The sequence below is a fragment of the Fundulus heteroclitus genome, chromosome 8 (assembly GCF_011125445.2).
Source record: "Fundulus heteroclitus isolate FHET01 chromosome 8, MU-UCD_Fhet_4.1, whole genome shotgun sequence".
NCBI lineage: Eukaryota > Metazoa > Chordata > Actinopteri > Cyprinodontiformes > Fundulidae > Fundulus > Fundulus heteroclitus.
Genome location: NC_046368.1, coordinates 13122305 through 13136911, shown reverse-complemented (window position 1 = coordinate 13136911; position 14607 = coordinate 13122305). Strand labels below are relative to the sequence as shown.

The window sequence follows — 14607 nt, the reverse complement described above, 5'->3', positions numbered from 1 at the left end:
AAAGCAGCTTCTTGGAAGTTCCACCCTTTTACAAAATCTTACAAAAGTAATGTTATGTGGTGAAAGGGGCCGCGCACACCCGACGATCATGCCGCCTCGTGATTGGCCGGCCTAAACGGCCCACGAGGGCCCGCGGCCCTTCTGGTATCTGCCCAAATGCCAGACCGTCCAGTCCGTCACTGGTTATGTCTACGTAACCTGTCTTAAAATATTTGTAGTATTTTGTAAATAAACCCAACACATTTTCTTTAAAATTCAATTCAAATCAGTTTGTTGATAGAGCAACAATTCACATCCCACGTTACGCCAAGGAACTAAATCTCCAGAATTAGTTAAAACCTTTTTTATCCGCCAGATTGCATTGAGTCATTGATTTGCAGCGTTCACTCCTCTTGGATGAGCATGTAGCCACACTGGACAGTTGCTGGCATTGTGTTGATGGCTTTGCAGCAATTGCCTCATACTGAGCATGCAGTGGAGAGGAAAACTCCGCTTTAACAGAACCAGGCTCAGTGTGAACGGCCTTTTGCTACGACCGACTGGGCATAAGAGGAGTGAGAGCAAACACTCAAAAACAGCACTGAGCCAGGAGTATAAGAATGTACTCTAAGAATAACGTACTGTCTCTGAAGTACCTCCTAAATTGCAGTAGCTCTTTACCCTATCATTACTTACACGACTACAAATATGATGGAAAATCATAAGGCTGAACAAGTGTTTATTCTTTTCACGAAATTTACTATTTCAGTGCTGCCCTCTGCTGTTCAACAATGGAACCACACACTTCCCGCAGCAACCAGATTGTTTGTTTTGTTGATCTGGTTTCTCCACCTTTATCTCATATCTTTCTGAATTTTGATTAGCCTGATCAAAAGAAACACTCCTGAATCCCAAACTGTTTAGTTTTTTTACAGTCTTTATTTGTCCAAAATGTCCAAAAATATCTTTTTACAGAGGCTCAGAAACAAATGTTCATCTCATCACGTTTGTCAGTGCTTTTGCGCTAAACACAAGGGACCGTAAGGAAAACACAAATACACAGGTCATTCAAGAAAAAATAGTTTATGGGGAAACAATTATTTCTTTTGGCAGCTGTCAATGCATTATCAAAGCTGCAGTCCACAGCAGTAAGGGCTTTCTATTGTGCACAAATTAGATTTTTTAATAAATAAAATAAAAAAAAAGACATATCAATAATTTGTTCTGGTTGTGTGAGAAACCGTGAAAAGGCAGTACAGTTACCTCAGCGATAAGGCAAATGAACAACAAACAGGACTTAAAATGTGCAAAAAAATAATAACATTTTATGCTTGTAATAATAACAGGTCTCCGTTTTGTGCAAGAAAATAATGGATTTAGGAAGTTTCCAATTTCCACTGGCCTTATTCAAGCAGCATCAAGAAAACAAACAAAGCTCTATATTTTGTAAAGTAAATTAAACTTCTCCTAATCACAGGTTTTACTTTTTCATATTTTTAAGAGTGCAAACTATTAAAACAGATAATTACTGTTACTACTAATTGGAATAGTTTTTTGTGATGGATGAGTTTGTGTTTTGTTTTTTTTCTTTACTTGAGGATTTTATTTATTTATCGTCTGGGCTTTTTGTCTTGAAATAAAAACTGTTATTACTTGTCTTTGCTCTGGTTCCATTTACCTTGTAAATAAACCGAGAACTTAGCTGCTGGACACGTCAGACATGTTCTTCCGCACCTGATGGGTTAATGATATTTGTGATGCTGTGTGTCTAATTGTGCTTTTAAGTTTCTAGATAAAGTAGAAGATCAATGAGTCGATGCCATCTCATTTTTACCCAACAAGACATGGAAGTAGAGATGTTTTACATTTGTTAAAAAGTGTCAGAGGAGTGTCCACACTTTATTGCTCAGTTAGTGGTCTAAAACAGAAGAAAACCAACTGTTCTACCCACTGTATTTTTCTCAACTGAGAGTTGAGAGCCCTGGCATTGCTGTTATGTGAGGCGAGTAGCCGGCAGCCCAGCTAACACCGTTAGCGTTGTTTAATGCAGTCCGCCGGGCGTCTCAGCTGCCCACTGTGATCCTAGCTTAAATTCAGGGCATTCTCTTTTTGACAAAACAAATGTAAAATTTATACGGATAACTGGTCTGGTGCTTAGATTGTGAAAGTAGAGGCGTGGCTTGCCACACATCTTGTTTTGGTCTACAGTAAGTGCTAAACAGCCCACCTAAAGAGGACATTTTGCTTATAAAATTATAAAATCTTCTTCCAACCTCAACTGTCACAGTTTCAATTGTTTAAGATTTTACTTAATTGTGGCTCTGACAAATCTAGTTAAGCAGCCATTTTCCTTAAGCCTTTTTATGATTCATGAACATCAACAAAGATCTGCCTTACTTGACGTGTAGGTTCTCTTGTCTTTCCAAGCTTGAAGTGGCTAAGAGAAATCTACCTGTTTTTCAGGTGATATGTACATATAACACTGGAAAAAAGACATGATTACTGGTAAAAAGTTTTTAAATATGCTACTAATCAAGTATTAGCAAGTATATTTATAGGACTTATTAGGGGTGTCTTATTTCTTAAATCATGATTTCTTCAAGTAAGACAATTTCCACATTAAATAGTTGCACTCAGATTAAATTGGATGGATTTTTCTAGATTCTTCCAATATGAAATTATACATCTTTTTGCCACTTTTCTTATTATCATTAGAAGGCTTTTTACACAATTCTACCAGGATTACCTATGCATATACAGGGAGTTGTGTCCATTTTATTAAAGCCACTTTCTGAAGGCGTGATTGACAATGAGTTTTACTTTTTTTTTTTAGGCTTTCATTTCTTCAGAGATTATAACTTAAACACAAAAAGGTGCCTGGATAAACATCATGGAATTGCACTTAAAGTGCTGACATGCTTTCAAAAAAAATTTCAACAAAAAAAATTTAAATCTTTATATTATCCTAAAGGAACAGTTATTAAAGATCCATATCATATATTCCTCCATGCACACACAATCCAGAGGATATTACATTAACATACACTTGGCAGTAGAAAAAATATATATACCTGTTTTTACTGGAGGAACAATGAAAAACAAACAACTATGCCCTGCTTATAGGCTTAAGTCAGTCTGCTCTCCACATAATTGTCATATTAAAGCAACTGCTTAAGGGTGATTGTTGTGGTCATTAGGTTTTTGCGGTTATAGCTGCATGTTGAAAACAAAAATGAAAAAAATAAAATAAAATAAAACAATCTAGGGTGGTTTGATCATCAGTGAGAGCAGAGGGGGGAGGGGGCTCAATCTGCTCTGTGATTGACTCTGTTGCTCGTGATTTAGCCTGAGGAGGTAGGTGCAGGTATGAAAATAACAATATCAACTAAAGCGATGCTTTTTAGATTTAATGCCATAACCGCAAATTTACTTTCTGACTGGGAAAACATGAGACAGATGCAGAAAAAGTAACAAAAAAAAAAAAACAAAAATAAAAGTTTTGCAACCCAAATACTGTCGGAGAATCAATGGGTTTGTGTGCAAGCGCAGCCACATCTCCTTACTTATCTTATTTCATTTCGACTCTGACTAGGAGCCAGCCCACATTCCCCTCGTTTCTTTTTTGAAAAACAGACACGTTGTAAAAACATCAGTATTCATTTCATACAGCTAGATAAAAGGATGCAGGCAAAAGAAGGCAGAGTTCATGCAGGCAGCTATATTCATTCAATTCAAATGAATCCCTATTTTTTGTAATACTTCTGCACACAAAAAAAACACACAAAAAAACACACAACCCAACCATAAAATATGATGTCAACTAAAACATCAAAGTTTCTACCGAACAGTGAACATTGCTGCTTCATGCATTGATCTAATGGTCAAATGATTTTTTTTTTTTTCCTGTTCATTGTTCTAACGACAGAAGGTAACAGAATCTCCTTTTCTAACGCCGCTGCCAGGAGACTCTGGAACGACATTTAACAGTCGATCTCTATGAGTCAGCATCTACGTCACAGGCATCTTGCGTTTACAGTAGGACAGGGTGAGCCAACAGCTCAGCGGGTTCACTTATCTGCCGCTACTGCGGGCGAAACAGGGCCGGCTGTGTCTGAAGTCCATGATGTGCGTGGCCGTCTGGTGCCACCAGTAGAACATCACCACCACCAGCACGTGCCACAGCTGGTGGCTGGCGCCGATGTAGTTCACCTGACCTGCAGGGAGGGAGAAAGTGGGAAAAACTGCATCTAAAGAGAACAACAACGAACAGGACTTTAGCAGAACTACGAAAACAAGCTCAGCTTAAATTACACAGAGTCGGAAATGTTACACGTCTCTAGTTTATAAGGTTCTGTGACATGGATGTGGTAATACTGAACCTTTAGGTGTCTGCAGCCTGCCGCACCGGAACCAAGTAAGAAATTATTTTCTATCATAAAAGCAGTTCTTTTGTATGCTTTTATGCAAAATCTGCACAGAATATCTACAATAGAGCAGCACCTTTTAAAAGTGATGTTTTGCAGCTATGTGCTTAATGACTTCGGTGGGCTGCCTTTCTTCATCGTTTACATGTATGCAAGGGGCTCCCTCAGCTTGCCTCAGTCCATAAAATAAAGACAGTTTATTTATCTTTGTAAATTTTTCATCATTTAATTTGTTCTAAAATATGAAAACAGAACATTATTGTTTAATTTCCTCAGCGTTTAAAATACTAAATTTGGTTGAGTACATATTTATAAAAAAATTTTAAGGCTATAGGCCAACTTTGTAGCAGCGGGGGCAAATGTGGCTCTGAAATGTGAACTGAAAAGTCTGAAAAGTCTGTTGACCCCTACTAGATTACAGTAAAGTCAAACTAGCATGTTTAATGCTAGAAAATTAACTGATGGTATAAACTCTAGTCCGTATTAAAATTAAAAATGTAAGCTGGTGTACCGCTATGAAACGCGTTATACTCCAAGTCATTTTAAGGACTGCTTAAACAGCTCAGGGCCTCAGACGACATTATTGGAAAAACTTATGCTGTTATTATGAAAAGGTTAATTAAAATCCATTTGAGTCATGGGTTCACCCTTTTTGTACCGAACATGCATGCAGCGACAGTGGAGAGGAAAACGCCCCTTTAACAGGAAGAAATCTCCAACAGAACCAGGCTCATCTGCCATTTGAGAAGACCCTAAATGATCAGTTGCCTAAAAGGATATTTTAAAGCAGCTGAGACTAAACAATACACTAAATCTGACTGCATAGTATTAAAATTCGGACTGAACTAGACTTTACGTTATTACATCTGAAGCTAAATATTGACGGCTGTATCGGAAGAAATTGGATCCTTTAAAAAAAAAAAAAAAAGTAAAAACAGTAAGGAAGCCTTAGGAAACACCCCCCCCCCCCCCCCCCCCATTTGAAGACATGAACTGAAATGGATTTTTATAACCTAACATGAATTGGACCAGTTGGTCTTGAAAAGTGACTAAGCTTGACATTTGACCTGAATTGTCACCATGTAGTAAACAGACTCCAGTCCTTTCAAAAAAATACTAGACATTTTTTTTTACATTTCTTGCATATTTTTTGTTAAACAAGCCCAAACATATTTTCCATTATTTTAATAGGCTGTAACAAAATCACTAAGTCCCTTCAGCGTGGGTCGTCATGGTTACATCACAGCTTCTTGTATTGCAGCATGAGGTGAAGATATTATATAGCAGTAATATCTTTGTGCAAAAAATTATTCGTTCACTTTAGGTTTGGATTTACAAGCAAAAGACTTGAAGTGTTGCCTTAGTAAGATTTGAAACCTTAAGTAAAAGCTTAACTACAGTGACCCCTAGTGGCGATTTTTAAAAACACATTTAAATTTGAGGAACTACACCGACACAGATTAAAGTTTGACTACAGAGCTGTGAAGTTTAAAAATCCAGTGCGTCTAAATAACTCACGCAATGATCCTAACGGTTTCCAGATAATGTTTTAAAAATTAATGTCACAAATGTCCTTAATAAAACACAGAAATGTTGTTCCTTAGTGGAAATCGGCGCACAGAGAGAAAAGAAAAAGCTCACCGGGAAAATATCGCTCGGGAATTTTGGTGGCGTAGAACAGGAACGCAGATCCAGCTATCAGGTACATTACAATCACACGAGGCAGGAACAGCTACAAAAAAAAAATAAAACAAATATGGATTTAAGCTTTTAATCTGTAATACTCCCTTTTGTTGTTGATTGATTTGTTTATAACACAGCTTTTCTATCCTTGCCTGCACAATCTCCGATGCAAATCCTTCACTCAGCCAGATCCAGTGGCAGGCAGGAATCACGCCGATGCCCGCCACGCAGCAGAAGAGCGTCATCCTTATCACCTTCCAGTCGTTGCTGAGGTACCGAGGGTGGACCTGAGCGCAGAAGATGGCCAGGATCAGGGAGAGCACGGTCAGCAGGTAGACCTGTCGCCAAAACTGAAGGAGAGAAAGGAAAAAAACAACGACGAAGTCTTCATTAGGTCAACCTCTACACAGGAAAATAATCCTCAGATTAGTTGAAAAGCAGTTCATAAATGTCGTCACTCACGGCATTACAGTAGAACGCGTAGAAGATCCCAGGGACGTAACAGCCCAGGATGCCCACAGAGATGCCGGCGAAGTCCAGCGCCAGCCAGCGGCGGCAGGTCTTTTCCGAGCGGTGGCACGAGAACAGGTGGTACCCCACTGAACACAGCATGCACACCTGGAGGCAGAATGGTAACTCACTGAAAAATGGGAACTAAAAGCAAGTAAGATTTTTTTGAAATGAGTGTATTTGTCCCTGATTTGAGCAAGTAAATAAGATTATTTGCCAATGGAATAAGAATTTTGCACTTAAAATAGGAACAATTCACCTCCATCATGTTACTTCAAGTGCAGTAGATTTAATTATCTTATTTTAGGGGTAAAAATACTCATTCCATTGGCTGATAATCTTATTAACCTGCTCAATTCAAGGACAAATACACTAATTTTCACTTATTTTTAATTCTGTTTTTGCAGTACTCCCACACCGACAGAGGACATGCAGCTGATCTTTTATCAATCCTGGCATCAAACTCCAATTTCTTCACTTATTCAGAGAACCATAAATGGGTTCTGGTATCGTTTTAAGACACCACATCACTTTTAGCATTATAATAAATGGTTTCTGCATTGACGGCATGTAGATTTATCAAAGTGGACCATTTCAAGATATCCATAAAACACACTATGGGGATTAAAAGCAAAACACTTTCTATCTAAAATATAAGGAGTCTAAACCAGTTACAGGTTTTCAATTGAATAACGGGCTCCTACACAAACTGACAAAACACACAGCTACCATTCAGCAACATATGCCAACTGAACTAAGATGAACTAAAAAGCGTCTACACACCCCTGTTAAACCCCACAGCAGGAAACTGTCACCACTGCATTTAACTGTGGTTATGATGTTCTTTTAAAGACGGACATTGTTAGTTTTGTGCTTATTGTTTTTCTGTTTCAGTTAAACACTCCCTAAATCCTGCACTTACATGGACAAAAGGAATCGGAATGCTGGACGCAGCATAAGCCTCTGATTGCAAATCAAAATGCAAGTTAATAAATGTTTTATATTAATATAATGTCAGTATAACTTTGGCTGTCAATATTTTTTTTTCAGTTTTATGAAAACCACTTGGATCATGCCAATACTTTAAAATCACAACGAAAAGGTTGTCACACGGTGGGAATCTCACGTCTCCTGCGCCTAATCCAGAAGAACAAGAAGAACGAAGCAGAGGAGTGTCACACGTGAAACACACCCACTACCGGCTGAAGCCACTTTAAAACGGTGATTCAACAAAGTATTCATTACAGGGAGTGCACACACTTATGCAACAGGTTGCTGCAGCACTTTTACCCCTCAAATAGATTTGTTGGGTTGGCAGTTGAACCGAGTATGTCGTTAACAGTAAAACCGTTTCTAAATGACTTCTCATGGCCTGATTTAGGCAACATTCAACAGGGATGTTGAACGGGTCGCGTACACTTTTCTTGAAGCTACTGTACCTCCATGCTTAATACACACCTGAGTCCAGCTGACTGAATCTGCAGCAGGAAAAGTAATCCTACGTGATTCAGGTTGTTAAAGCAAAAGATGGAGAAACGATGAGCAAACAGCGAGCAATCAGCTCACCGATGATGGACATATAGAAAGAAGATCCTCTTTGGAGGGCTCTGCAGCGCTGACAAAAGCAGCCGTTACCTGGAAGCAGAAGAGTCCTATAGCGTAGATGACGTAGTCCTCTCTGTTTGCTCCGGCGGCCGGCAATACTGAGGAGAGGTCGTTGACCCCGAGGGAGAAAAACAGGAGGAAGCCCAGAAGGTGGCTCCAGATATTCACAGTCTCATTAGACAGAATAAATATGCTGTTGAGATAAAGAAAGCACAGAGATAACTGTAAGCAAAGTGTGGAAGATTTTCACACCAGAGTGATGAAAGCGAGTTGAAAATTTCAGGGAAAAAATGTATATATGTCAGAAAAAACAAGAGACAATTCAGAATAAACTTGCTAGATTTTTTTTCTTACATTTTTAACAAAGGTTACAATTGTTATCCTCTTATTGCTGTGTGTGAGGAGAGTCCCCAGGTGACAACAGGGTAGAAATGGTCTGTAGTTTGAAGACAATGAATCTGAGCTTTCCAGCATCGCGTTACATTTCCACGGCTCCTTAGCCTAAGTGAGCGGAGAGATTGTGTTTAAACACGTGACTGCTGATGTTTGATACCCTCTACGTTTCTCACACTGCGTCATTAAGAGGTAAATAATAAAAGCTCTGATGAGCTAGTTTTTCCACATGCACCCTGCATGTGAAAAAAAAACACAAAATATGCATTTGATTTAAATTGACAGTGAAAATTAATTTTTTTGTAGTATTCGAGTTGATTAACGGGGGAAAAAAACGGGAGAAATTAATTTTGATCACTAACCAAGACACGTGGTAATGCCAGGTCTGTTTTTTCCTGCTTCCAGAAGAAGAGCATTAAAACAAAAGCAGTTCTTTTCACTTCTAGTATTGGAAACAGAGATCTGATTGTTTTCATGACGGGCGATAGCAGGCAACAAGTGCTCTTTTAGTTGAGGGAGAGACAAACTATCTAGAACAGGGGTGTAAACTCATTTCTATATTGGGCCACTTTGGCATCATGAAGTCATTAAAAGGGCCGGTTGCACGTGTGTAGCTGATACTTTTGATTTCACAATTTTATTTCAGTTCACATTAAAATATAAAAAAACGCACAGTAACATAAAAGTAGCACCATTACGACAACTTTATCTGCAAAAAAAAAGTTTTTTTGGGGCGAGTTACTCTTTAAACTTTCATCATTCTCCATCACCTTTTCTCTTTTTGGACATTTCTGGGTTGTTTTATTTTGATTTAGATCTTTTTTTTTTTTGCACTACAAAACATTATTGAACATTCTTCTGTACACTTTTTTAAAAGACTGTTTTCTCCTGCATTGTTACATTCTTATCACTGCTGCACTTTTTATTGTAATGTTATAATCTTATTTCAATTGCAATCTCATTACATTGTCGTAAGCTGTATGCAACGAAATTTCGTTTTGTATGCACTCTGTACGTACAAAATGACAGTAAGGTTTGTCTCGGTCTAAGTCTTTTAATGTGTTGTGGGAAAACTGACATCTAGTGGCAGGACGCTGTTACTACACAGTTTAAAAAAAATCAACATTCCCTACAGGAGGCACAGTTTTAGCCACCTTATACAAATTAAAAGAATGTATGCCTCTACTTTATGACACGATATGCCTTTTTTTTCTCCTTTCTTTTGTTTTGGCTCTTGAGGGCCAGATAAATTGCCTTGACGGGCCGGATTCGGCCCGCGGGCCCCGAGTTTGACACACGTGATCTGCACCTGTGATCCCAGGGGTAATGCTCACCTCTTCAGACAAAGCTTGGAGGTCAGGTGGGCCCTATAGCCGTCCGTGATGTAGGGGTTTTCTTTGAGGAAGAGGGGGATCTGTTCGTAGGTGTACAGCCGTATCCTGTGCGGCAGCAGCACCGGCCAGTGCTGGTAGCTGCCCAGCTCTATGTAGTTGGCGGTTTTCAGCAGCTTCTGGGGCATCTTCAGCAGCATCTTGTTCTGGGCTCCACGGACGAGGCAAAAAAAAAAAAAAAGCAAGCTGGGGAAGCAACGGCTGCAGGGCGACTGAAACGTGGGGGAAAAACAAAAGGAAAAAATAAATAGAAAATACACTGATCAAGCAGAAATCGACCTGTTACAAGTTTTTAAAAAAGAAAATAATAATAAAAAAAAATCTAAAAACAAAACTATTTATGTATGAATTAGCCCGTCGATCTTAGGGCTTCTGGTTCTGACGGGAAGAAGGTCTGAAAGCAGCCAAAGCAAAGATGTTCAGCCTGTTTTGGCGAACCGGTTTGTTGACGTCGCCGAGCAGGCTGAGCACCACATGCTAATGCTAACAGGTAGATAAACAACCCGAGGCTCACAGTTATCTGTCCGACCGTCTCCGGACAGGTGTGTCAGCCATATCCGGGCGGTTGTTCGGTTACAGCGACGGTAAAGAAGACTCACATCGCGGTAAATGTGCACCCTCCATCACTCTCTCGGCAGCATTAACTCTGCTTTGTTTTGATTGTGAATGTAGAAGCTGCGCGCTTACTGCCACCTACTGGTGAGAGTACAACATCTCACCTGGAGCAGTTCATCAAACTTCAAAAACTGGAAGAGAAAAATCAAATACCACTTATATTATATTTACATTGAATGGATTTTTTTTTTTTTTTTGACATCTAGCAAGAATAATATTTTACTGGATCTTCTTAAAACTAAAAAAAAAAAAAAAACTTGATGATTTGTATAAACATACACACAAAATTCCCATGGAAAGTATTCCTAACTCAGCACTTCAGTGTTGAGCTACGTTTCACTGATGGACTAGCCATTGGAAAGCTATTGCAACCATGAATTATGTGCATACTTTCTTTTTCCATACCCCTGACTCAGTGTGTAGTTGCATTTCTGTCAGATATGAATGAAGCTAGCTGATGTTGCCAATGTCTCAAATGCGCTTTGCGTTTTCTTTCCTACGAAAAGTACGGCTGGCTCAGTGCTGCAGGTTTAGCCGTGTTTCTTTGCCAGATGTAGACCTTCGCATAAAAATGCTACCATTATCAATTTCTATACGTTTAAAATGTTCCTTTCTTTCAGAAAGTAGTGGAATTCTGGCTCAATCACGTGTTTATCTCCTTCCTAAACAGTCTTTGACAGAGCTTTTTTTGTGTGCACTTTATTTCTCTCTCCCATTAAAATTACTGATGAGCCAGCACTTTTTTTCCAAGTCACTTTCCTGTCCTTCCAGTTATGAGAGAACGGCTCCTCTACGGTCCCAACATACTTGTTCAGGATGAGGCATTGCTGGAAAGTCAGCAATGCAGCTTACCTAGACAGAGAACGTTTCATCGCTTGGCATTAAATTACCAAGGACTTTGTGTTTTATGACAAATGAATAATCTGGCTTCTATATGCCTAGATATAGTTGGACCTGTTGGTTAAGTAAAGTGCCTTGGGTAGAGATATAATGTTGTGACTTGGCACAATGTGAATAAATAGTGACATGCACTGGCGCACATTCACACATGTCCCCCACAAATCAATTATTGCAAACAACATAATTGGAGCAAATTATTCCCGCAGCATTGACAGGTTGGTAAATGAGGAATAAGCCATGTTTCCTGTTTGTTTCAAGGCTTTAATTTAGATTATAGAGATAGATTTCTGTAAAACAAAATCTTTTTCTTTTTTTTCAGAGGCTATAAATTAAACACATTTACCCCTTTATAAGCAAGATGGTTTTGATTTAGGAGGTTTTTAGAATATAACCAATATATATTTTATTATTTTAGCATTGCTATACTATAAGATCCCATTCATGCATTTATTAACAGTGTAATTAAATTACAACAGCTTGTTTTCTGACTCCAGGCTATAATTATTGCTTTAATTGTTTGATATCTAAGGCTTATGACCACTCCAGAGACAGTTTCATTAACTTAAACTGAGATAGAGAGGAGCGATTGTCTGTGGTCTCAATATTTCCTTCTGGGATTTCAGCTGTGGAAACAAGCGGTCATTCAGTATCTTCTTTGTACTATTAACCGCCCATTGGCCTGGTGTTCACCAATCAGCAACAGTGTCAGCCTTTCATGTTCACATCATATTCTAACTCATCTTGTTGCTGGTCATCAAACTGTGCATATTAAAAAAAAAACATCGGCCGTTCTGCCGCGTTGCTGTGTGAGCTGTTTGCTCTCGTGGTTCACTGAATTAAAAAACAAAACAAACACAAACTTGGAATCCACACTGCATCCTTGCACACTCCACAATAAAACATAATTACAGAGCTGCTGCATCGCCAAAAGACCGACTGGAACGAAGTCAACATCTCACCCCGACGAGGCCTTACAGAGTGCAGCTTTGTGAGAAGAAATGTACCTTTTGCTCTAACGCGGACAAACTTTAAAGAGACAAGTTATGAGTTAATCAACCTGTCGATGACATAACCTCTGACTCATAACAGGGCGATCCACCATTTGGGAAATCAAACATTGGACCTCTCAAGCATTCCCGCACACCAAGTGTGTTGGACCAGCTTATTCAATCACGGTCTCATCTGCAGTGGATTTGCACAATCATGATCCACTTCTTTAAGCATTTTACACAAAAACACATGCTGCAGATTGTTTATAAGACTGCCTGACGTGTAAAACGTCAGTGCTGGGTTGCTCTTGCACCAAATGACATGTTTGGTTATATTTTAAATGTATGAGCAACATTATTTTCAACATCAAGACATAAATCTTTTATGTCTCATAAATAAAATGTTTAATTTCAAAATGAATTATTTGTTTTTGAGTCAGATGTTGGTCACCTCTGCATTTTTCTACTGTGACATTGTTATTTATTTAGTCAGTTGCTATAATGCAGAAGGCACGACTGTCATTGCAGAAGTAACACAGGAAAAGAATGAGGATGTCTTCAAAATAAAAGTCCATAATAAGCATGGTCCTGTTTTCCAAATGCTCTTTCTCTAGTATTTTCAAGCTTATAATTTAACAATTTGCTTATATGGACTATATGTGACAAATAAGTCATTTGAAGGCTCATTTTTTCCTCAAACAACATAACTCTGACCTTTGAATTAATTAGGCAGAAGATGGGTTTATACAAAAAAGCAACTTAGCAAGGAGCTTTAGAAATTTTGCTTCTAGCAGGCTGTTGAGAAAACACAACTGGTTTCTGTTTCGTGGATAAAAAGACTAAAAATATATAATAAAACAGTTTGGTTTGCCGTAAAATACAGTTTCCACATCAACAAAATACACATATCCAGTGTCTTTCTTTTCTCCAGAACATCCCCTTCAAATATGGTTTCATCTGCGGCATTTTCTTTTCTTTCAATCAGCCTTCCTTATTGTCTGTCAATCGTTCATTTTTCCTAAAGTTTTTAGGAAGATTTACAAGTGGAGATTTATTCAATTATTTATTTATTTATTTTTACCAAACATTTAGGCTTTTAGACCCCATGCTATTATGATATGTCAAGTTCTTCTTCAATGATTCTGTTCACACAATGTGTAAAAAAATAAAATACATTTTATCATTCTGGAAAGTGGTTAAGATAAATGTGCCTCTCTTTGATGTCATATCTATAACCCAACAAAAAAGATGATGAATTACTTTGACTGAAGAATAAATTAATTATAAAAACAAACAAACATTAGTTACGTTTTTCTAGTATACTTTCATTGGCATTAGGAATTGGAGGCACGACTAAGTTTAAATAGATAATTGTTTCAGAATTCACTGAAACAAATGTACTCAAATTAAAAGTTGGTCTTTTCTAAACATCCAGTGTGAGAATAAGATGCCCCCTCCCACACACACTCATTTCTTGTGTACTGAATTTATTTGTTAATTTTTTTCTCATATTTTACACAGCTCAGAGGTTTCCTCTATCTATAGCTTTTCTTGTATGTTTGCCATAAAAAAAAAAAAAAACTTTTATTGTCCCACAATGGGGGAATTTGGGCGTGACAGTGGAAAAAAAAAAAAAAAAAAAAAAAAAAAAAAAAAAAAAAAAAAAAAAAAAAAAAAAAAACACATAAAGAATTACAAACTAAATTAGTACGCAACACAGAATGAAATTTATCAGAAAGGAAAAAATAAAAATAAAAGGAAAAAAAGTAAGTATTGCACAATTATTCAATATGACACATTCAGATAAAAATTAACATATTCAAGTTAAACAGAGGAAATAAAGCAGACGATATCCACAACAATGTGAGAAAATATGCAATATGCTTGACTTTACAAGCAACACCGAGTAGCTAAAGAGTGGAGATGGTGGTAAATTAAATTGTAAATTTGGATTTTCTTTTTTATTATTTCACTAAAGCCAAGTAATAATTTGAATTAAGCTCCATTGCTTTCCTTTTCTTTGCCTGAGTCAGGTCGTTATGGCGGCTATGTTCTTGGTCTTATTATTAAGATCCCGGAAGTTGTCCTTTGTTTTCATTGGCGGAGATTTACGGTGTT

At 37.9% G+C, this 14607-nt stretch overlaps 1 protein-coding gene across 2 annotated transcripts; it reads right to left on the bottom strand.

Moving 5' to 3' along the window:
- Positions 1 to 898: 898 nt before the first annotated feature.
- On the bottom strand, positions 899 to 10645 carry LOC105930989 (progestin and adipoQ receptor family member 3). 2 transcript variants are annotated; one of them, XM_012869460.3, is made up of 7 exons: positions 10500 to 10645; positions 9929 to 10197; positions 8232 to 8394; positions 6549 to 6704; positions 6239 to 6436; positions 6045 to 6135; positions 899 to 4193 (listed from the first exon to the last, which is right to left on the bottom strand). In XM_012869460.3, exons 2-7 carry the CDS (start codon positions 10123 to 10125, stop codon positions 4051 to 4053), a joined length of 948 nt encoding a protein of 315 aa, XP_012724914.1. In that variant the 5' UTR covers positions 10126 to 10197; positions 10500 to 10645; the 3' UTR covers positions 899 to 4050. The 2 variants fall into 2 exon arrangements, with proteins under 2 accessions (XP_012724914.1, XP_035996023.1); XM_036140130.1 differs by having other exon boundaries at positions 9929 to 10186.
- Positions 10646 to 14607: the final 3962 nt, after the last annotated feature.